Raw genomic sequence first — 24,623 nt, 5'->3', positions numbered from 1 at the left:
TTTCATGGTGATGCTCAGCCTCTCCCCTTAACTCCTAACAGTCATCATGTCAACCACAACACAGAGAAATACTGATAGAAATGTGTGTGTAGTTGTTGATACATTGCTGACAGAGGGAACTATAATTTGAATACAGATTTAAGAAATATCAGTTTTTGAGCATGTAATAAGCATGTTTTGTCTTGACTATATAATAAAATAATATAGTATTTATATTATTGCATTGATTATTGTTATTAGTAGACGTAGTTTGTTTGCATTAATTATATTTTAATCTTTTTGAGGCTAGTATTTGGCAGGAAATGCAGACGTATTCACCCGTAAACGCATACTGAACGACATACATTTATGTTAGAAAAATATCACTCGACACCAGGTTGAGAATCAATGATCAGGTAACTAATTTATTCTTGCAAGAAGGAGCAGAGTTAAATCACATACAAAGGATATGGGTTAACTCACACACATGGGGTATGTTGCTCGAAGGAACAGCAAAAAACATCAGGCTTATATAGTCCAAAACACAGGAGATAACAACAAAGTCGTAAATCGAGGTGGCGCTAATATCAGCCGCGGGTGTCGGAAAGTCGGGTCATATGCGATGGGTCATCTGTGACGTCTTCTGGAAAGAGTCACGTACTTCCTTCACGCTTCATAGAAATTAGATATTTAGGAGACAGCAAGTCTGTCTTCTCATAAATATCAACAACCTGAAATGCCCTGCCTCCTCCTATCACAAGAAGAGGCAGCTGCAAGGTCATACACAGTTCAGAGCCACACATGATATCAGTGCATTAAAACAACCCAAAGAGTGGAGAAAACAGTATTTCTCCAACAATTTACCATTTACCTGTGTTAACTGTGTTGATAATAATTATAGGAATTATATTTGCAAAGTACTTTGCATCCAAAACAAATGTTTTCACTCCCGTCGGTTAGGGGGGGGGCTCGTCTCACAATGTTGGCCAGGGACGGCCCTGGTCTTAATAAAAGTGCAGACTGACACTTACTCCTCATCCCCTTCAACTGCCCTTTATAAAGAACGTCTTTTATTGCATTCAGAACATGACCTTTTAAAGACACACATGATGGAAAAACAATTAAGTCAAACCAAGCAATGCTTTTTTGAACAGGGGGACAATGCTGGGAGGCTTCTGGCTCAGCAGGCTCGTGCAGTTAGCACTTCCAGATTAATTCCCAAAGTTAAGTTGCTTGATGGCAGTTTAGTCACGACCTGTTTGAAATCAATAGATCCTTCTTTGAATACTACAATTGCCTCTACAGATCTGAATGCCCTACAATTGACATGAACCCAAACCCTCTTGACTCATTAACTTACCCAAACATTGATGAAATTAACGCTGGTACACTAGGTGGCTCTATATCCGCCTTAGAGATATAGGAACTGACCAGATCAATGCCAAACAGAAGTCCCTGGGTCCCGGCGGCTTCACAGTCAAATTTTACAAGGCATATTTGGCTCCTTTAGTCCCAATTCTAGCAAGGATGTTTAATGATTCCCTTCAGGTATATGGGCCGATTACCTGCAACCCTGGCATCCATCTCTCTGCCTCTGAAGAAAGGCAAAGACCCTTTGTGGGACCCATCTCCCTTGGAATGGAGCTACCTGTTCTACATCTTGGGAAAATGTGGCTTTGACTCCTGAGCAATGATTGAACGCTAATGGCGTTAAATCATCTCCTTTCCCTCTCCAACGGGGGGACACGTCAAGGATGCCCACTTTCCCCCCTGTTGTTCAATGTAGCCATCGAGCCTTTAGCTATCTGGCTCAGATGCCATGATGGGTTTGAGGGCATCTCTCGTCATGGCCTAGTCCATAAATGTTCCCTTTATGCTGACGACCTCCTCCTATACAACCCGGTGACCTCCCTTCCGCCTATATTGTCAATCCTTGACCAATTTGGACGTTTGTCAGGGTATAAATTAAATCTCCAAAAGAACGAATTATTTTGATTGTATTTATTATTTTATTTTATTTTATTATGGGGGGAAACTTCTGAAGCAATTGGAGACAGGACTCAGAGAGACACAAGGAGAGCTGGAGCTTTGATGGCAAACACTGACGGTTTATTTGGAGCTTCGGCCGGAGAATTCACAAGACATGTTACGGTCCACGGTCTGACCACAGGGTTGAGATGCCAAATCAATTCTGAAGAACGCTTCTGTAATCGAGGTTTTAACTAGTTCGGAGTGTAATAATCAACATTCTTTATCAGCGAGACTAAACAAATATGGACCCTGAATCTAACTAGAGCAGTCGTCCATCGAAAATAATGTGTGCAGGGAACCTACGTTCCAGATAAAAGAAGGGCCTCTAGATGTCCCTGAACAATAAACTATCTGTGAGGAAGCGCACACACTCCCTCACTAACATGTTGGTCTTAACTATTTGTTTGTTAAGAAAGGTAGTACATGTTTTTTTCTGAGTTGTCTTTATTTCAGTTAAAGTTATAAAAACAGTTTACATAGACAAACTAATAAAATGCGTCTAAATTCGTTTGTCAGTCTGTAAAACACACAAGCACCAAGTAATCACCATTTCCTTTGTTCAGACCTGGAGGCCATCTTGTCCCAATGCTCAAAGGGGGAGCACGCCTCCAAAGTACTCCTTATATGTGCCGTATGAGTAGGCGGAGTCTTGGACGCGATTGGTCAGGAAATGTGTGATTTTATGAGTGTCAATTAGGTTAAAAACTATCCGTTTTAAGCAGACCTTGTTGTTCTTGAAGGTATAATATTTATGGCGATGCAATAATGAATTGACTTAAGCCTTTAGGGTTTTATTAAAGGTAGACAACAGTGTTTCATTTTGTATTTAACCCTTCACTCCGCTTTCAGAACCATGACCTGATTGGCCAGGTTGGAGTGGGAAGGCGGGCAGTCTCCTATAAATGTGGTTGGGAAGAGAGGGAAAGGGCATTCGTTTTTGTGTTTGTTCCTTGCTGGTGAATGCAGCACCAGGCATGCAGTTTGTGTTTCTGTGGAATAATGTGGAAGGCTAAGAATAAAACGCCTGTTTATTTTTTGCAAGAAAACCCTCTCTCCACGTATCGTTCTTTCACCTGCACCTCACATCGTAACACTATCTCATGTCAGCTTGTGCTCGGTCATAAGCTGGCAACAACAATGCGCCAAAGCTGCCCCTCCTTAAGAGAGATAGCAGCAATACCCAAGGCCGTAGACCTATGCCATGGGAAAAGAGACAGTGAAAGATGAAAATGATGAACTGTGTCAAAGGTTGAATACCTAAGCAAATTATTCCCTAACAATTATTATTTTATTTTTTTCATTGTTTCCTATTTACTGTGAACATGACCTAATGCGGTAGGGATAGGGGATGGGTATTTTTCTTTTCTTTAACAAACAAATTGTTCTGTACTTTGTGCTAAAAGTGCCATGTCTGCAAAAAAAAACAAATAAAAAGAGTGCAGAGTGGTTTGTTCTTCCACTGGCTTGGGTCCCTTACTGTATCACTGCTTGAGAGCAAAGGTAATGTTTCCTCATTCTTATTGATTGTTGTACAACGAAATAATAATTGATCAACTATATCTGTGGCTATTTTTATTGATTCCTCTCTGTTTCATTCTTTCCTGTTGTGAGTGCTAAATTGCCACAACAGTGACTTTAAAACACATGATTATATAAAACAGATTCTACAATATCAGTTATATTAAAAATAAATAATTGACTATACATTGTGGTGGAAAAATGAAAAATTATCATGTGATGACTGTTGATCCTTCAAGGTTCAAGCTTGGCCTTCAAGGCTTTTATGCATACGTTCATAGTGAAAAGGAATCTAACTTCGATACAACCAACGTTAATATCTAGGCCGTCTCCGATACCGAACTCCGGTGCTGATAAGGCTGCGGTGAACGGAATCTTTTTAGGACTAAACCCCCCAGAATCTACACGCAAGATCAACGTAATCTGCTTAGGGGGGCGTTTACAGCGTGGCCTCTAACACCAAACTGCCCGTCGTATCCCTATTTTAGGCACTCCAGCCACGGATGTCCGACCGCTAGGATAGCAAAACGGAGTGTATAGTGTAGTAGGTGCTGGTAGAACCCCAGAGCAGTATCAAAACTGCCCCTGGAGGGGAAACCCTGTGTCGTTGGGAGACCCCTTGGTAATTAGGGAGGCTTGTTGTGGTCTGAAAATACATGATGAAAAAACATACATCCTTTCTATTTACAGCCAATTTAGCATCTTTTTATCAATGGTAAGCTTAATAGAGGTAGGTGAGGTAAAGGTCAGGTTATGACGATGAAAATATTAGGTCCCAGGCTCCACCAACAGTGCAACACAATAAAACAGAAAAAATTGTAAAAAGTGCAATAGTGCAATAAGAGTCTATATACAAGTGATTGGAATATGATACATTAGATCAATAATTTGTAAGTTCCCGCCAGATGAATGTTATGGATGTTGTTTCAAAAGTTCAGGTGTTTAATAATCTTATGGCCTGTGGGATGAAACTGTCCCTGAGTCTGGTGGTTTTAGTCCGGATGCTGCGGTACCGCCTGCCAGATGGCAGCAGATAGAACAGTTAGTGGCTGGGGTCTTTTATAATTGTTACTTATAGTCTTGTGTATGACATTGTGGATTAACTTGTCCTCTGGTTTAACTCATGACAACAAGGATATACTTGTCCTCTGTTTCAACTTGTGGCCCAGACGATACATAATTGTGCACGACTAATTGTCACAGGCGTACGATGTAGGCAGAAGTATAACCCAGGATGTCATTAATTTATTTTCCTGTGTACCATGACAAGAGTGTGCCTTTGTTTTTTGGAAAGCCCCTTAAAGCAAGTACTGTTGGCTCTCTGTTCTTTAACAACTGGTCCTTTCTTACGACTATACTTGTTAATTGTTCCCTTTTATAGGATTTCATCTTTGAAACTGTTGATCCATTGCACTAATACATATAAAAACCTTGATGAAAGTGTGCTCGGCATCGATTTCTTTGGCAGTGACTTGCTGTTGCTTGCTGAGTTTGATCCTTCTGCGCAGAAGCCTAATAAACTTACATAGACAAGTCTCATTTGTTTGTTCCCTTCATTGACAGATTTCCACCACATCATATAAAACAGATTCTACAATATCAATTGTATTAAAAATAAATAATTTACTATACATAAAATAAGGTGATGATGTTGGTGGTGTTGGTGGCAGAATGTCCTAAGAAGGATCCTTGAGGCTTGAAAAGGGGGGCTTTTCCCACTGGTACACATACCTGCTTATGTAAATGTTGAGGTTATGGTTCAGTGGGATAGAACAGAAGGGAACCTGACCCCATTGTCTGTGTGATGCCTTTTTTTTGTTTACGCGTAGAAATACTGTACATTTAGTGAAAGTGCAAACGATATTTGAATGGTAACTACTTTGCTTTCTCTTTGCTGGACTCTTTCTGTTAATAAACTATGGAAGGGCATTCATTTATTATATAACAGCTAACCGAGAGCACTTTAATATTATCATTATTTATTTTCCTATTCTATTCAGAAATTCCATTATTTCTCAACTTGTTTTTTTTCACTGTTAGGTAAGGTATATTATTCGTATTTGCTCTATAATTTTAAATGTACTGTAGTTATCCATAATTAAGAATATATCATTTGTGTTTTTTGTCAATGTGTTTGTTTTTGACTGGCTATGCTATAGGTGTGCAGTCAGTCGAGCAGTTAAACTTTCTAAAGCAAACATATCACTTGGAGCATATAAAGACAGACAAAATATTTAGGTCAGGTTATTTAATAAAATCAAACTTTGTGTCGACATTGTCATCATCAAGCAAAACAGCAACAGTCATACACAATTTTCTCTGTATTTCTTACTAAGAAAAACACAGACACACTCGCACACATACTCAAGCACACACACACACACACACACACACGCACACAAATACACACAAAGTCTTACATTGCAACCAGGTGTTGACATTATAATGAAGAACAAAACAGGTGAAAAACGAATTGACCAATCAAACCTGATTGAAAGACTGTAAATCCCCTGACAACATTTTAGGGTTTTTGACCTTTCAGCGTTATTTTGGAACATTTAACAGCAGAAAACATAGAAGGCATCCTGACATTTAAAGGTAAAACAGTGAAAGGTGTCAGCTGCAAACTATGTATAAAACAAATATTCTTACATAAAATTCTCACTTATCGCCGACGTATTGCTCCTGGAAGACTGTCAGATATTTCAAAGACAAGTTGATACCCAGTGAAAAGAAAATGCAAAATATTAACGACAATAAAAGTCGGGAAGGATTGTTGTATGTAGAGATATATGGAGTGAGGCATTGTTTTGTTCTTTCACACACGAGTGCTTTTGTACCCTTCAATATAAAAATAAAAATAGAGTCACATAAAACAAGACAAGAACTTGATGGGAGAGGAGGTAAAAAAAAAATGAATCGTCATCACAGACTTAAAATGAGGTGTTTTCTTTCGATTTTAAAGCTTAAAAATAATCCTTCCTCTTTCTTCTCATTTGGCACTTACGAAACAAGATACCCTTTGAACACTATCTAAAAATATAACAAAAAAACAGTCTTGCAGCACATTTCTCGACTCACACTCGCTTACTTTACACACACAACCCAATTTTTTTTCTACTCTACTACCCACATGTGTTTTACACTCCCGCTGTCTAGCCCTTCAGCCTACACCCTGATCTGAGTTTCACTCTCAATCCCGTTATAGCTCGTCATGAGGGGCTTCATCTGCTTTCAGTCTGAACTCTGCCTCTGTGATCTTTCCGTCTCCATCACGGTCCTGGTTGGAGAACATGTTGTCAATGATGCGGTTAGGATCGAAGCCAGGAGCCAGACGGCCTTTGCCCTCGCTCACCTGACGCATGATGTAGTCAGTGAACTGTGGAAACAAACGTGGAGTCGAAGATGTTAAGTTAAGGACACCCAGACTGTAATAGTGAGAACGTATCAGATGTTACAAATATTACAGCAACAGCAGGTTAGTGTCACATACCTCAGAGGGCTCTACTTCCGCGTTCTTGTCAGTGTCCATCTCAGTGAAGAGGTCGGGGGACACGTCGTCGTTCCAGATGAACATGTAGCCCTCAGGAAGTCCCTCCTCCAGCTCCACCAGCTCAATGTCAAACACCAGCACAGCGCTCCCGGGAACCTCATCAGCTACACACACATACAAACACACACAAACAGCATTAGTGGTAGAGTTCAGACTTAGTGCTGCTGAAGGAAAGAAAATGTATTTATATTCACCAGCTAAATCAACTCATCTCCTCCACAACTCTGCTGGTTGTCCTTTAAATATCTCCACGTTAATTATAAATATTCAAATGTTACCTCAACTAATGCTTTTAGTTACTGTGAGAGCCTTACATACCAGAAGAGAGTAGATTAATGGAGTTAAGATATCATCCCTTTTGTAGATGACCAGTCACAAATGACCACATGACCTCTCAGTTAGCACCCTTTGACAAAATCATGGGTCTTTTATCTCTTGACTGAGCATGTGTACTCAAACTGTAATCAACTGACTAAACAGGGTAAGAAGTTGCACTCTTCTATAGAGACCTAGAGAATGAGTGCTTTTCTTTTTGCAAAACATGATTAAAGATACAGAAGTTCTCATCTCTGACTAGTTCATTGAATAATGTTAACCACTGTTGCTAAAAGATTGCAATGAAATGGTGGGCCATGATTGAGTGGTGGTACTGTATATGTTTTTAGAATATCATAGATAAGATGTCTTAAAGTGCCTATGTGTAAAAAATATATAATTAGAACACAAACTATAAGCTGGATCTTCACTGTGACAGTTTGTTTGATAAATGAGTTGACTTTCATAAGAAGATAAATGCCACTCTTTTAGCTTAACTTAGCTCAGCTTAAAGACTGACACAGCTAGTCTGACTCAAAGGTACATGCATGAAAATCTGAATCTTACTCATCAGAAAGACCACCATCTTATATATTCCCTGTTCTTTCTGCTGATAGAGTTTTGTGAAGTACTTACCGACTCCTCTCTCCCCATAGCCCAAGTGAGGAGGAATGACAAGATGTCTTTTCTCTCCAATACACATCTCCATGAGTCCGTCCTCCATCCCTGGCACTACCTGGTTGGCTCCCAAAACAATGTTGTACGTCTTTCCATAGTTATGCCTGAAACAAATCGTAAAAAAACAGAGAACACAAAATAACTATCTTGGTCATCACTCTTAACATCACACATAGTATGTTACTTCTAATAGTATTCTTCAATTATGTATTATATATATATTATATGTGTGAAAATATTCAAAGTCAGGATGATAATGTGTGCCAGGAGGTCAACGTTCAGTTGTGTTTCAGTGGGGTAAAGGCCAAAGCTAGTCTTGAATCCACAAAATAGATACGTTTTGAAGGTTATCTCGTGACAGAGCAAGTCTTCAAGTAATCCGTGAAAGATTATCTTATCTTTTATATTTATGATATTTTTCTACTTTAATTTGTTTTTATCATTTCGATGAAGCATGCTCTCTATAAGCTCCTGCAATTTTCCAAAAACGTGAGTACACATGGTTATACATTTAACACTAATCAACTTGCAAATAATGTAGGGCTGTATGGTGCACTAAAAAGGGGAAGACTTTAAATTAAAAAGACAGATAGGACCTGAAGAGGAGGTGAATGTGCAGTTAGGACTTGAAGACGGAGAAACTAGCATAGCAATTCCTCCTAGCACTTTTTACATACATAAGAGTGGTTGTATACAACAGTATGAAACTGATTTCAAATTGTAATAAGTCAATAAAGGAGCATGGCTGCTCATTCCCTGGCTCTCAAAAAAGTTTGGCTGGCTGTTTAATCTATGTTCACACTGAGACAGTACAACACATAGAAAGAACAGTACACCTATTGTGTAAGTACATACAAGCAGGTCACACAGTATGATCACAAATACATCAAATCTGTTCAAAATCTGTTTTTATTAAAAAGTACAGGCTGCATTATGTGTTCTCAGCCTTGGAGAAACTTGACATGTTTTGGTATGTGTCTGAACCTCTCTATAGTGGTTCATTAATAAAACAGATATTTCAACGTGAGCCTACTTTGTTCATGTACTGTTGAGGTTAATTTCAGTAGTTGTGTGCTATCATCAGCTATCATGTATTTACAAAGTGGGAAGAAGAGGCAACTTTAGAATAGGGAACCTGTTCAGGTCAATTAGAGTCAAATTACTAGCTTATTGGTTATGAACAAGACTTCACTTTAAAATAGGGAACATATTCTTAGATAGAAATACCTAATTTTGAGTTATTTAGACACAATTAACACTTATAGTTTAATGTCTTGTTACATAAGAAAATATCATATTTGTTAAGTGTTATTATGGGAGAATTACTATTCTTGTGGTACTACTGCCTTATTAGGCCCATATTGAGCAGAGCATATTAAGACCCAAACTCATGTACAACAACTTCCTTACTTGCAATAAATAAGCACTAATTAGAGGGTTATTGAGGAAAAACTCTCAACTAATGGCTTATTACTTGTAGAATACGGCCATGTAGAATAAGGCATTAATAAGTGTTTTATAATGACTAATAAAGAGCCAATATACTGCTAATATGCATGTTAATTAACAACTAGTTGATGGTTAATTTGTGTACCTTAATATAAAGTGTTACAGAGGAGGTGAATGTGCAGTTAGGACTTGAAGACTAACAGATAAAAACAGCATGAGACGGAAAAACTACCATAGCAATTCCTCCTAGCACTTTTTACATACATAAGAGTGGTTGTATACAACGGTATGAAACTGATTTCAAATGTTGTTAAGATTTTTAGACATGCTAGTGTCATGAGTCTGTTGCATTGCCAAGAAATATTGAACATTGGAAATTTGTGCTCCCCATATGATAAATCCAAATACTTTTGTTACACCTGTCTATTTTGCACTGTCAACAGCCCATGGATAACCTTTCAGGCGTGTGTAGAAAACATTTTAAAATCTCTCCATGATATTCCTATCCTACTGTTTGACAGTTAACTCTGTTTTACAATGAAATACTTGCCTGGAGGTTTGGTTTTGTGATCCTGTTGAAACACATTTGACCATCCAAAGAGCGGCTTGCAGTAACACAGCTCTAACAAATGCCCTCCTTTGATCCTTTCCACTGAGATGCAATTTGTCACATCCTGTCCTTTTGTCAGTCTCCCCACCATTTGGTCTTCACAGACAACAGATGGTTTAAACGCCCTTGCCCTCAAGATCAGCTCAGAGGTCAGGTCATTTTCTCAATGCAATCCATTATCAACTCTGCTGAATAAGTGGAATGGATTTAAAGTGGAGATTCTCTCTTCAATATATTTTTTTAAGGATTTATTTCACAAATTGATAGTGAGATTCACTATTCTCACATGCACTACATCCAGGGAACATTTCTGTCTTGAAAAATGCCATATGAAAGTTTCTTTCTTTGTAATGGAATAACGCTTTAGCTATTAACGCTTTAGCTATTTAAAGTGGAGATTTTTTATTCAAATTGGACCTAAAGGATATTTTTTAAAGAATCTCCTTTAAAAAAAGGAGACTTTCTTTTGACGGAAGTAACCCTTTACGTGCTTGTCCCTGCAATGTTATTCTTTCATTCACAATACAGCTGTACATTCAATTTCTATAAAATGTTAAAAAGTCTTAAAGTGGGAAATCAGTGGTACAGATTTCCCCTCATACCAATCCCTGCATGAAATGTAGGAGAAACATGAACATTTTAGGGAAAGACTCGATGTGTTGAAGCGAGTTAAGATGTTCTGCTTTCCCAGGAGGCCTTAAAGTGTCTCACTAAGGTTTACTCACGTAGAGTCGATGGATGTGCCGTCCATCAGAGAGGCGTTGTAGTGATATTTGATAAAGTCTCCCTTCTTGGTTTGTTTATCACACTCCTTTGGCTTGTGGACGGTGGTCATCACAGCGTTGTCTGTCGGGTTGTGGAAGTCGATGATGTCGATGTCAAACACCAGCACAGCTGAACCAGGGATCTTAGAGCCTGAGAGGGACATGGTAAGGGAAAAATAAAACAATATTAAAAGCTGCAGACAAAGAAGAGTAAATGGAGACATTTTGTGTAACAGTTTAAGGTATTAGAGCATTGCACACACCTGTGCCCTCCTCCCCATAGCCGAGATGTGGGGGGATGATGACGGTGCGTTTCTCTCCGACACAGACTCCAATCAGACCCTCGTCCATGCCGGCGATCACGTAGCCTTTGCCCACATAGGTGTCATAGGTATGATTACGAGAGTAGCTGTGGAAGAGAAATATTAACAAAAGTATTGTTAAACTACCAGTTACAAAAATCAGTCACAATGAACTTTCTTATAGTAGGCCTATATAGTGAGTTAATCACATACAGAGGTTGTAGGAAGTGCACAACTGAATAACACCTATAGTAAAGTGACTATAGGACATACAATTATTCTGTCGCGGGGAACAGGGGCAGAGAAAATAAAAGGCTAAAGCCACTGTGTGCATGAGTTGCTTTCAGCACTTTGTTTTGGAGGTTACATTTGTGTTTTTTCTTGCCATGAAAAAAGCCACGGTAAAATGGCATTTTAGAAAATAACTTCAAATTCCTTGCATGGGTTTATGTATGCATTTTTTTTGTATATATGCAATATATAACACAATATATTGACAACATTATACATGAAAGAAGAAATATGGAATAATAGTCTTAAAGAACATTATTTTTATAGTTTTATTTTAGTTTTATTAGACTTTTAGTATGTAAAGACATTTTCTGTCAGTCGACCAGTCTTTGCCAAAGGTTACCAAACAGGAAGTAATCTTCTGTTTTGATAAGTAGCAGTATTTTGTAAATGAATCAAACGGAACATTTCCACTGATGCTTTTTAGTTTCGTTTCTTCTCTCAATGTGGCTTCAGTGCAGAGAAATGCTGCCACCCTCAGGCCACTTGAGGAACAACAGACATTAAATATTAATTTGAGAAACAGTGTGTAAAATATATTTGAATGGTTTATTAATTTAAAGGTATAATTACGACAGTCTTTGTTATTATTTATCTTGCTTTGTCCCTTATTTTATATTATTTATATTCCTATTAAGTTACAGTAATGCTCATCTGTTTCTGGTTTTATATAGCACATGGTAGTGTGAAAAAATAATACAACTATCATTTAAATTAAATGTTATATTTACTATGAGCCTTTCTGTGTGACTAATAGGATGAATATTAAACACTGACACATACCTGGAATCAAAAAATGTTCCATCGAGGAGGCTGCCATTGTAGTGGTAGCGCACAAAGTCTCCAGTGACGGTCTTCCTGGTGCAGGACTCGGGCACCACCTGATTGGTCACTGTGATCCCATCTTTGGGGTTGTGGAGGTCCAGAAGCACGACGTCAAACACCAGAGATGCCTGACCCGGGATGTCGCTACCTGGAGAGCCAAGAAGAAGAAGAGGAAAGGTTAAAGACGAGAAACAAGGCACTACAGGAACTCCAGAAACATTCTTACTCATTCTTCTTCCATTGATGAATATATTTGGATTTTGTTATTTTGTCAAACTATCTTTTCCAAGGTGAACTTTAAACTATGACAATTTGATGTTAACCTCACAGCATGGTAACCTTCTGAAAAGCTTGAAGCAATAAAGGAACATGTATTTATAATATATCTGGTATTGTTACAAAAAGTGAAAGCTTAATTTGAAAGTTGGATAAATAGATATTACCTCTCATACTGGAAGTGATTCTATTTTGCTCCTTTTCATTAGGTTTTAATTGTTTCCTTCACGTATGAAAAAGGCAGTTCATTTGTATTAAAGATTATATTCACAAGAACAAAGTAGAATGAATAAATAAAGATTAAAAATACAAAAACTGTTATACATTTTTTTCCAATATTGTTGGCTGTAAAATGAAGACTAATGTAGTCTTATAATATATTATTTAATATAATGCATCATAAATTATATGTATATGTTTGTACTATTATTCATCTCTGACTAGACTAAGAGGGTAAAACCAGATGAGTTGTGTAGTTGAACTGCATTTGTGTGTGATGTACTGCCATCTAGTGCTTAAACTGTGCAACTACAGCATCTTTTGATTTTTACTGTGATTATCAATCTCTTCTTTTTCTCAAAAATCAATCACAGAAATAAAATCAGACTCAGAAGAGTGAGAAAGAGTGAGAATAACAAATTTGAATGTGTAAATGGATGAGTTATTGTGGGTAATTGAAAGTAAATGGTTGGATGATGATGTTTGGATATTGTACTTAGTTTTATAATTCTTTATATAATACTCGTAACCGTCTTCATCTTTTTTTTAATCATTGCAGTTGTTATGTATCCTTTTCTTTTGTTGGTTTTGTTCCTATGTGCCCTGGTTGTATGTCAAAATGGTACCTCACATCTTAAATAAAGTTATTAAAAAACAGACTCAAAGAAATAAATCATATTAAAGAATCTGTAAACACTCACCATCTCCATTCTCTCCATATCCCAGTGACGGGGGCATAGTGATGATGCGTTTCTCTCCAACACACATTCCCAGAAGCCCCTGATCCATACCGGCAATCAGCCACCCGATCCCAACGTAAGTGTCATAGGTGCGCATACGGGTGTGGCTACAGGGAGGGGGGGAGGAGAGAGGTTACATATATGTGTTTGGGTGCATTTTTCTTTTAAATTGGGGATTATTTTACAAAACAAACCTGGAATCAAAGAGGGTCCCGTCCAGCAGGGTGCCATTGTAGTGGTAGCGAATGTAGTCGGACACCTCCACCTTCCTGGAGCAGGGGGAGGGGGTGTGGTAGGTTTTGATCTGGACGCCATCCTCTGAGTTCCACACGTCGAGCAGCAGGACGTCAAAATGGAGGATTGCGTCGGCAGGGATTATTTCACCTGAGGGGAGAAAAACAAGTCAATCACTTGTCAAGTCAAGTAATGTTCAGCAGGAAGTACCAATGTGCTTGGTAAAAGAGAATGAATGCTTTTGGCATGGTTGGGAAACTGTAATAGAAATACAAATGTACATCAGTGTTTCTTTTATCTTAACGCGTGTAGGTCAGTTAGTGAGTGATTAGACGTCCAAAGACCTAAGGCATTTTGAAATGTTTTATGTTTTGAATATAAATCCAAAATTCTGCACTTAAAACGTGTCCATTTATTTAAAAACATACTTTTAAAAATGCACAAACCTTTGGAGACATTTTAGTTATGAAAGTTGGGAAATATAACCTCAAAATTAGCAAGTCTGTGTGACCATTACCAAGCGTACCACAAAACAAGTTATTGTTTGTGTGAAAATGTCAGACTTTTAATTCACCCAAAAGGCCAAATAAATTATAAACTATAATATTGGCTATGACATGATGTTCTTGATTTTGCCTTAAAACAGTCCATTATTTAAGACTAAAATATATCTGAGCAAGACAACTTGCAGAGCAGCAAAGATTGCTATGCGAGGGAGAACATTTAGGTTATTGATACATTAACTCTATGGGATGTACTCTGGTAATCATTTAACCACATAACAAATCCCATTTTAACCCCTGAATACCATTGCCTTTCAGAGAACCTGCTGGTCAAAGATAGCCATCTTGTGGGAACAATTATAACCTTACTGCCACTTTAACAATTACTTATCAATGACGATGACATTTCCAATTAACCTATATATTCAAAACATAATCAAATGTATCCCGGGTGTAAATAGCACTGTCTACTACAGATACCTGGGTGCATGTTTTTCTGCCATGCTATATACATCCAGGGTGTAAATAGACAATGTACATAGCATTAGTATTTTGTATTACCTGTATTGGACCTGTTGAACCAGGAAACATTGATGTGATAAATTCCATCTAATGAAGTTACTTTCTTACTTGAGTAGTTGTAGATATATTTTTTCATTCTTATTCAAGTAGTTATATTTTCTTCCTATATTATTTAAATCATTACCAAGAAAAACAATACTTCCTTAAGTACCATTGTTGTTTACTCTACCCACCAATGATGTAAATAAGCAATTTAATCTTTACTGCTTATTAGCTGGCAGGCCTCTTTCTGGTTTTAATCCCTTTCTACCTCCCCCCAATGTTCTTCTCTCTTCCTGATGTTCCATCTGATACAGACTCCACTCTGCCTCAGCTTTTACCTGTCCACACATGTCCCCCACTCTCTCTCCCATTATCTAACTATTTCATACACACACACGAAAAACATACACCGACTCACCCCACTCTGTAAACAGAGCCTTCACATTCTTCTTCTCGTCACTAAAATCAAATGCATTCAATGCGACATATTCTGACACAAACACTCTCTATGGTGTACTGTGACCTCCTCGTTACTTATGATGATATATATATTAGGGCTGTCAAGTTAACTCGTTAATAACGCGTTAATAATGCGTTAACGCAAAAAAAATTAACGCCACTAATTATTTTAACGCGATTAACACATGTGTATTTGTTGTCCTCGGCTGCCCCGTAGTTTCAGAGCGCATCGAGTTTAAAATACCATCTACAAGCTGATGCTGACAGCCCGCTCCTGCCGCCCGCTTGTGGCAGACCACACTTCCACGCTCACCGGCAGGCACCGACTGGCTGTTGGGAGGACCGGGAGGGTGTGTGTATGTGTGGCCCGAGCGAGCGAGAGAGAGACCTTACGTGCATTGTTGTTGTTAGCATCTGGTGCTAGCTAGCTGCGCTAACGGATATTCTTTCACACACACATACGGGTTTTGGGCCGAGGGCGACACCGTACTTCCGGTATCCACCATTTCACGGGAGGTGCAAGTAGAATATCATAGTCTATTGCCTTAATCAATATCTAGTCAACTCTAAAATACCACATATATGCATTGGCATGATAATATTATTGTGACAAGTGGGGTATTCACCTGGTGTTTCTAGAAGATAGACGTAGATGCTGCCAAAATCGACCGAAGGCCACTTTCGAGAGTCGTTTTTCCATACATCTGCAGGCAGTCTGTAAGGGCAATCGGACAACCCACACAGCTCTAGTTTACGCTGGTAACGACCTAGAGCACACCCCTCAAGTCCAGAGATGTAATCCGAAAACATGCAGCGATTTCTTCGGTCGTTAATTCAGAAAAAAACCTAGTGCGCTCTGCCTGGCAACATTACCTAGCTGTTTATTTTAGCACCTCCAGAATATTAGCACCTCCAGGAAAATGGTGTATTTCTATATAGATATATGGCGCGCGTTGCATTGTGGGTAGCTCGTGACGTCACTGTGTGTGAAAGAATGGAGCTGTTTAAATGAAAACAGAGGAGCGACATTTCGCCACAACTGCGCAGAGCACTTGACTTTATGCAGGAAGCCAGACAGTGGGACATTGTGCGAAAAGTCAGCACACTTAGCACGGATAGTGCGCAACATGATTGCAGCGTCCAGGCAGCTCCCGTTCGAGCATATGCCTTGAGTTGCACATAGCTCCAACGATCCATCACACACACACACACACACACCACACACACACACACACACACACCACACACACACACACACACACACACACACACACACACACACACACACACACACACACACACACACACACACACACACACACACACACACACACACACACACACACACACACACACACACACACACACAACACACACACACACACACACACACACACACACACACACACACACACACACACCACACACACACATCACACACACACACACACACACACACACACCACACACACACACACACACACACACACACACACACACACAACACACACACACACACACACACACATATTGTATTGTATGAGAGAGGTTCCAGGTTGAATTGAGGCGAATATTTGTAATGTTCAGAGGTTGTTGTGTTTAATATTCATGAGCATATTTGTCATTGTTCAAATGATAATAAACATTAGCATAAAGCATATTTGTCCACTCATATGTTGATAAGAGTATTAAAAACTTGAAAAATATTCCTCTAAGGTACATTTAGAACAGATAAAAAATGTGCGATTAATTTGCGATTAATCGCGATTAACTATGGACAATCATGCGATTAATCGCGATTAAATATTTTAATCGACTGACAGCCCTAATATATATATATATATATATATATATATATATATAGGATTATATATTATCAATATTTAGACATGTTATCTGCCTGCTGCTGATGCTGTATCATCTGTATTACAGTTAATCTCAGCTAAAAATATTATGAACTGCTTCCTGGTTTGTGATGCCTCTCTGACATCATCCAACATGGACTCCTTGGGAGCAGCCCACTTTCTGATTCGGCTGAATACAACACACATTTTGGTGTGTATTGAGAAGCCTGTAAATGTTGTCCCTTATTCTCCTGCCATTGCCTGACCAAATTCTCGTATTGTTCTGATGAGCAGTGCCAGCTGGGTGCTCTCTCATGTATTAATAATAACTCCCAAGAGGATTAAACTAGCCCTCTCTCAAGTGGATCACTTTTTATTCTTGATCTCGCCTCATTCATAAAAATAAACAAGGATAGTGCTGTAAGACAGGAAGTTTAAAACATACCGTATCCCTGTTTGCCATAAGCGAGGTGAGGTGGGATCTTGACCAGGACTCTCTCGTTGACACACAACCCCACCAGAGCTTTGTCCATCCCTGCGATCAGCTGCTTCTTCCCAACAAACACGTTGTAGGTGGTGCCACGGTCATAACTGAAACACATAAACACATTACTTTAATATAACTGTGAGAACATGAATGGCTGCATTACATTCATTTGGTTCCTATTTTTATTTTTTTAACTTTTATTGTCATTACACAGTAGGCCTACTTACTATGTAACAAAATGGTTTCTCTGCATTTGACCCATCCTAGTGTTAGGAGCAGTTCCTTGCTTGAATTCCAAACATACTGTTGTTGTTTTTACCAGTGACCACATTAACTTTTGTAATGGAAAAACTAAATCCTAAATCCCTCATCTCATTCAGAAAAAAAAGTACTTTGGCAAAACTTTTCACAAGATGTCTGGCCAGGATCTTGTTTCAATGTCTGGTGCCAATTCTCTTTTTGTTGTCAATTTGTGCCTGGACTTGAGTTTCAGCATCTTTACATCCTGTGATTGAGATGTATCATTGATGTACAAAAAGGCAGATACAAATGTGAAATAATTAACTTTATATGAATATATGTGAGCACAGGACCTTCTCTAGAATAAGGATGTGTTTTTTTCTTTCACCGGCCCAGGGACTACAGATGGTAAATCTCTAAATCTGGTACAAATCATTTTTTTGGATTATTTTAATTGTGTCCAGGGTGCATGATATCAATACAGTTAATAACCTTAACTAAAAATGTGCAATTCATTAAATGACCAACATTTAAGTGAATCTGGAGCTTTTGGGGCCCATGGGGGACCAGGGGCCCTGGGCAGAAGACCACATGAGTGGTATGCTGTTATTACAGTTTAAAAGCTTGGTGGTTCGCAAATTGAAGTCCAACGACCTTTTGAGGTGAAGGAGGGTCAACATAAGAAATACGATTTGACTCACAGGTTTAAATTAATCGAGTGTACTCTCTAGGGCTAACAGTCATAATTAATTAGTTAAATAATGAAAATATCTATCAGTTACATTTGGGGCCTTCAGTGTAATCTCTGGGAATGAAACAATCTTTTTAGAGCCCTTGGTTTAAGCATCCATGGATTCAGAGCTCAGCCTGCCTGCGTGGCTCACAGGGGCGAAACACTCAACGCGCACTTTTACGCATCACGCGCACGCTGTTTGCACCCTGCAGCCCGGTCTTCTCTGCACCGTGAAACTAAAAGTGAGAAAAAAAACATTATAGTCGTGATACTCACCTCGAGTCGAACTTTTTTCCGTCCGGAAACATGCCGTTGTAGTGATACCTGACATAGTCGCCTACTTTGACTGCGCGCACACACTGCTCTGGCACGAATGTTTTCTCAATGAGGATGTCGTCTAACGGTACCGGAGGAGCGTCGCAGGCGGCGAAGGCCACCAGAACCGACAGAAACAGCATTGCATGCAAACACTGGATCATTTTCACAGCTGACTAATTCTCATACGATGGAGATAACTGCGGGTACGGCCTGTGTGAGTAATCTGCCTCCGTGTTCCCCGGTACTTTGGCTTCCTCTACTCCGACTTGGACAGAAGTCCTGCCCCCGGTCCCAGCTCAGGAATAATCACGTGTCAAGCTAGACAAACTGCACAACATCCGGTTATGCCTTAAAGGTAAAAACGTCTACTGGTCGCCTTAACACCATGTTTTGTAAATACATTTCAAGTTTAAAGGGCTGTTCAATATATGGCCATGTGTCTGCGTAAGACACAAACGTACAATAATTTCTTAGACAAATATTAAAAGCTTTTATTTTGAAATGGCACTGTGTCGTTCCTGTCACACCCTGCTTCTTTCGGGCTGACTTGATGCATTTAGGATTGAATGGGATAGTTTTTGGGCACCACGTATTGCTCTTGCGCAGTGCAGCCTCTGATATATGTCAACGTGGTAACGAAGGGGTCTCCATATACAGCTGCAGACACAACCCCCCTCTGGATCCACAATAACGAACACATCTGGACACGCCTCTTGAATGTAGTTAAACTGTAACAATGAGCAAAACACAAAGTTTGCCTTTAGTTGGTTTTGATATGTTTCATTTTGTTGTGTTGCTGGGGTTCAGGAATTTAAAGGGGGTGCAGAGCAGGCAGGAATGTCTCTACGTGGCAGTGGGAGGGGCTGCACCCACCGGGGGTTCAATTATACTTATACTTTAAAGAGCTGTATTTATGCTCTTTGTCAGTCATAAATTAAAAATAAATGCAGTATAACTTTGCTCTTTGTCTAAAAAGTGCAGGAACTTCTCCATTAGTTGTGATTTTATTGCATAAAGCTCTACACTCTGTCACGTTTTTATTTGTAATGTAACAGTAAAGAACAACAGCAGTGATTTACTTGTGATATAGTGGGAGGGGCAGCTCCAGCAGCCCTGTGCCCGGGGGTGGGGAGGCTGTGTCCGGATACGTGGTGGAACTTGAGGCGGTCCTAGAGACCCACGCACCCTCTCTTGGTTCATCCCAGCCCACCATTTACGCTTCCAAAGTTAAAAATGGCACCCTCCACTTCTTCCCAAGTCTTCTCGGCGCTTTTACTCGCATTTTTCCTCTCTGTGGTGAACTCTCAGTATGAAAAGTACAGCTTCAGGAGTTTCCCCAGGCACGAGCTGATGCCCCTCGAGTCCGCTTACAAATACGCACTGGACCAGTACACGGGAGAGAAGTGGAAGGAGACGGTGGAGTACATGGAGGTATCTCTGCGGCTCTATCGGCTGCTGCGGGACAGCGAGGCCTTCTGCAACCTCAACTGCAGCTCCGTCAGGCTGGACGACGAGCAGAAGTTTGCGGAGTTTGCAGAGCTGCGGGCGTTTGGAAACGTTATGAAGAGGGCGCAGTGCCTGAAGCGATGCAAAGAGGGGTTGCCCGCTTTCAGACAGACCATGCCCAGCCGGGACACCATAGAAGAGTTTGAGAGGAGGGAGCCGTACAAATACCTGCAGTTCGCCTACTTCAAAGTAAGGAAATGTCTTGAATGTGGGGTCAAGGGGCTTTAAACATGGCACTTGTGTGACTGTTTGTCAACCATGGTGATGATGGCTTTCAGTGCATCCACACTTTCTATTTTAACGTCACTTTGTTTTTTCCTGAAACGTGTTCTGACGTCACTTACGTGCCACGGATACACAGGGGGGTCTGCTCTGCAAGAGGGGGAGGTCCTGATCTTTCACATGTGAATGCTTGTGTTTTCTTGTAATTCCTATTAGGAAGTAAACAAACCCTAATAAAGACATTTCAATGATCATCATCAACCCAACAAGGGATCTAGCCATCAAACACAGTTATTTTGATATTGCACCCTTCATAGACATTAGTCACCAAGGCTTGTACAGTCAAAGAAATACATAAATACTTCAAGTAGTTCAGATTTAAGATTAGGTTATGAATCCGTTTATTTAGAGTCCAACGTTGGCTCACATTAAGACTTAGATTCAGTTGTCTTATTTGTATGTACAGATTATATACAAAGGTTTGATAAATTAACAGGAAAGGTTATACAGTATAGGCTGACAAATGTAAATAGTGTATATTACTGTGCTATTTCTTTGTTTTTGTCTCGTTTCTTTTTTGACTCTTGAGTAGATGTAATGTCCCTGTTTTTATCTATCTTAAAACCTGAATAGTTGACTTGATATGACCTGATAATTGCCATAAAGTCTTTAATTTCCAGAGAAGAAACACAGCGACCCTCATCAACCTAAAATAGCGGTTTTACAATGTGTGTTTGTTTTATTACTTCCAGTCTGACAACCTGGCCAAGGCGGTGTCTGCTGCTCACACCTTCCTGCTGAAACACCCCGATGATGAGATGATGCAGAGGAACATGGCCTACTACAAGAGTATGCCCGGATCTGAGGAACACCTCATAGACCTGGAGACCAAATCCTATGAGGTATAATAACAAAATCTTTAATTTGTATATAACTTTTCTAAATAGCTTACAACAAGGTTAACAAATGGCTTTACAATCGAACTGAAGAACAGCAACAATAACAACATCAAATGTATTTATGAGTTAAAAGATGCAACACACAACAAACGGAGATAAAGAACCTTTGCAAAACTTTTCTAAATGGATTGAGAGCGATTCACTTAAAAGCCAGTCAACATGGTGTGTTTTTTGGAAAGGATTTAAAAGATTAAACTTATTTTGCAAGCCTAATTTCTGCAGGCGGTTGGTTCCAAAGTACAGTAGCCCTAATCAGTCTCTCACAGTCACAGTTTCAAATGTATTTTTTTATGATACACAAAATAAACATTCATTCCATTCTGTGTGTTATTGCAGACACTATTTGTGCGTGCGGTGCGGGCGTATAATGGGGAAAACTACCGCACTTCGGTGTCAGACATGGAGCTGGCTCTGCGGGACTTCTTCAAGGTCTACGACGAGTGTCTGGCTGCGTCCGAGGGTCCCAGAGACGTCAAAGACTTTAAAGACTTCTACCCCTCTATAGCTGGTCAGTTAACCTGCAGGGCCTTCGATCCTCCTGCTCTGTCCATCTATTAGCGTGTTTCTCTTTTACTTCTAGATAAATGCCCCATTTTGCATCCGTCTTCTTTTTGTTATGGAATTAATCCTTTCTTCAACAGGTTTTCTGTTATGTCTAAGTTTAATCTTTATTTCTTAGCATCTTGTTTCTCATGTTGTTACTAATCTCTCTACAGATCACTACATTGAGGTCCTCGAGAGGAAGGTGAGGTGTGAAAGTGACCTGACGCCTGTCGTCGGGGGTTTCGTCGTTGATAATTTTGTGGCAACCATGTACCACTACCTTCAGTTCGCCTATTACAAATGTGAGTAGCGTGTTGTTTCCTAAGATAAACTTGTGTTTTATGACTTGTGATGAGAAGCCCTGGTTTAAGCTCTATAATTGTTGTGTTTTTAGTGAAGGACCTGAAGAACGCAGTACCATGTGCAGCCAGCTACATGCTCTTTGACCCCAAGGATGAAGTGATGAAGAATAACGTTGCCTATTACCAGTATCACAAGAAACCGTGGGAACTGACAGAGGAGGACTTCCTCCCCAGATCAGTAAGAAATATGAATGAATCTTTTTTCTCCAGTTCCATAGGTCCCAAGTTAGCTAGACACAGATTAATCAAACAAGATATACCTGCTAATTAGTGAGCTTTCAGCATGGATCAACTACTGAACAGACCAAGCCTAGGGGCCCTATGTAAGGGACCCCCCAGGCTTTCTCCCACAAATGTCAGTCAATGAGACACGTACTAACCAGGAAGAGACTTGCACGACCTCAAAGAAACAACAACTATAAAAATATACAAACAGCTTTAAAATTAATACAAATAGACACAAAGCAACTGCAAGGCAATGCATAGCGACTAAATTAAGGGGAAAATCATCCACAAACAAAACAAAAAAGACTACATCATGAGGTTTGTGTCTGTAGATCCTATAGGAGAGGTGTTGGGGTCTTTCCGTGTCCATGCAACAATCTTCCCGTTCACAGTAACTCGAGGCAAAGAAGCGTACTGATTTAATTAGGTCAAACGGTTTTTAAAAGGTTATCTTAGTATTTAAGGCAGTTAGATGAGAACATTGTACAGTAAATCTTGTTTGCTTAACAAATATAAACAGAGAAAAAAATGGTTGCATGGCTCCGTCTGGAGGGGGGGGGGGGAATTGTTTCTAAGCTCACTAATTAACATTATTTTGTTTATTTAATCTGTACTAAAACAGAAGTTTGAGAACTGCAACTGTTGTTGTTCCTGGGGTTATGTGCATACTTATCGGCCAGGCGCAGAGACGATGTGAGAGAAACAGTGTAGCACTTTACGGTCTTTTTAATCAGCTAAGCTATCTGGCTGCTTCACGTTATTAGTTTATATTAAGAGACACACATGCCTGGGGAACCTTCTTAAATGATTTCTCATTGTTATGCCTTTGGTTCACTATAACTCACATTTTGTCTGCTGTGCTCCTTTGTGTGTGCTACAGGAGGCGCTGCGGTACCACAATCAGACCTCTATGCAGTTAGGGATGTTGGAGTTCTCCAAACAGCGCCTGGTGAGCGACGATGAGGTGAGTGCCTTTGTTCAGCTGCATATTTGTATGTGTTAGTGCACCACATCAGGAGACCTTTAGCCAGTAATTAGGTGTTCTGTATTTCACTGAAAGGGACACAGCTTGAAAAAAAGACCTGCATGATTCACGTGACATCATTTATAGTTTGGATGAGGCTCTGTCCTCATGTAACTTATGTAAAAACCTGGGAACCTCCTGTCTGGTCACATGACACCCTGCAGTACAATGTGGACACTGTGTTTATCAGGCTACAGTGTTACAGACGGCCATGAGGTGGCAGCATGACACTGGCTCTTCTTTAAACTATTATGATGCAGCACAAGGACTATGGCAATTAGGGCAACCCCACATAAACCAGGATTACATGCTTTATGCGTTAAACACCATTCAGTTATTCACTGTAATCTCTTTAGTAATGCCAGGTATGAGAACTGTGCGAGGGAGGATTTATGCTAATGTACTTCAAACAGACCCTCCTGAGTGGATTTTCTTTATTTCTTTCTTATGTGTGTGTCTGCAGGGAGAGGTGTTTGAGTTTATAGATCAGTTCCTGGAAGTTGTGGAAGAACCCAAACTGGAAACTCCGCCTAAAATCTGAAACAAACAACAAAACAAAACCACACCCGCAAGTTTGTATTTATTTTGTTTTGCAAGAGTCTCTGACTGATCACTGTGTGTTAACCTGCAGATCCACATCCTGAGTTTTTTTTCCTATTTCCTTTTTTATGCACTAAACCTCCAGTTCAGAGGTTATGGACAATGGCTACATGATTTAAAGACAATGATAATAATAGAGATATTAATATTTTAACTCACTGTTTTATGGATACTTTCCTCCACTGTGAATCATGTATGTTGTCTGTCAAATGGTCATTTTTACAATAAAAGGATAATATAACTTGCCAAA

The 24,623-nt window shown here is 39.6% G+C and overlaps 2 protein-coding genes across 2 annotated transcripts; one reads left to right on the top strand and one right to left on the bottom strand.

The window, feature by feature from the left end:
- Positions 1–5,761: 5,761 nt before the first annotated feature.
- On the bottom strand, positions 5,762–19,227 carry fkbp9 (FKBP prolyl isomerase 9). The gene is made up of 10 exons (XM_034240861.1): positions 18,891–19,227; positions 17,600–17,745; positions 13,745–13,934; positions 13,512–13,657; positions 12,274–12,463; positions 11,161–11,306; positions 10,859–11,048; positions 8,033–8,178; positions 7,022–7,185; positions 5,762–6,907 (listed from the first exon to the last, which is right to left on the bottom strand). Exons 1-10 carry the CDS (start codon positions 19,091–19,093, stop codon positions 6,731–6,733), a joined length of 1,698 nt encoding a protein of 565 aa, XP_034096752.1. The 5' UTR covers positions 19,094–19,227; the 3' UTR covers positions 5,762–6,730.
- An 826-nt stretch (positions 19,228–20,053) lies between these two features.
- On the top strand, positions 20,054–24,623 carry crtap (cartilage associated protein). Its single transcript, XM_034240862.1, has 7 exons — positions 20,054–20,627; positions 21,413–21,562; positions 21,956–22,127; positions 22,336–22,464; positions 22,557–22,702; positions 23,630–23,713; positions 24,237–24,623. The coding sequence occupies exons 1-7, from the start codon at positions 20,166–20,168 to the stop codon at positions 24,312–24,314; spliced, it is 1,221 nt and encodes a 406-aa protein (XP_034096753.1). The 5' UTR covers positions 20,054–20,165; the 3' UTR covers positions 24,315–24,623.

This window comes from Gymnodraco acuticeps, unplaced genomic scaffold (assembly GCF_902827175.1).
Source record: "Gymnodraco acuticeps unplaced genomic scaffold, fGymAcu1.1, whole genome shotgun sequence".
Lineage (NCBI taxonomy): Eukaryota > Metazoa > Chordata > Actinopteri > Perciformes > Bathydraconidae > Gymnodraco > Gymnodraco acuticeps.
The sequence above is the reverse complement of the archived record's forward strand: the minus strand, read 5'-3'. Positions and strand labels throughout refer to the sequence as shown.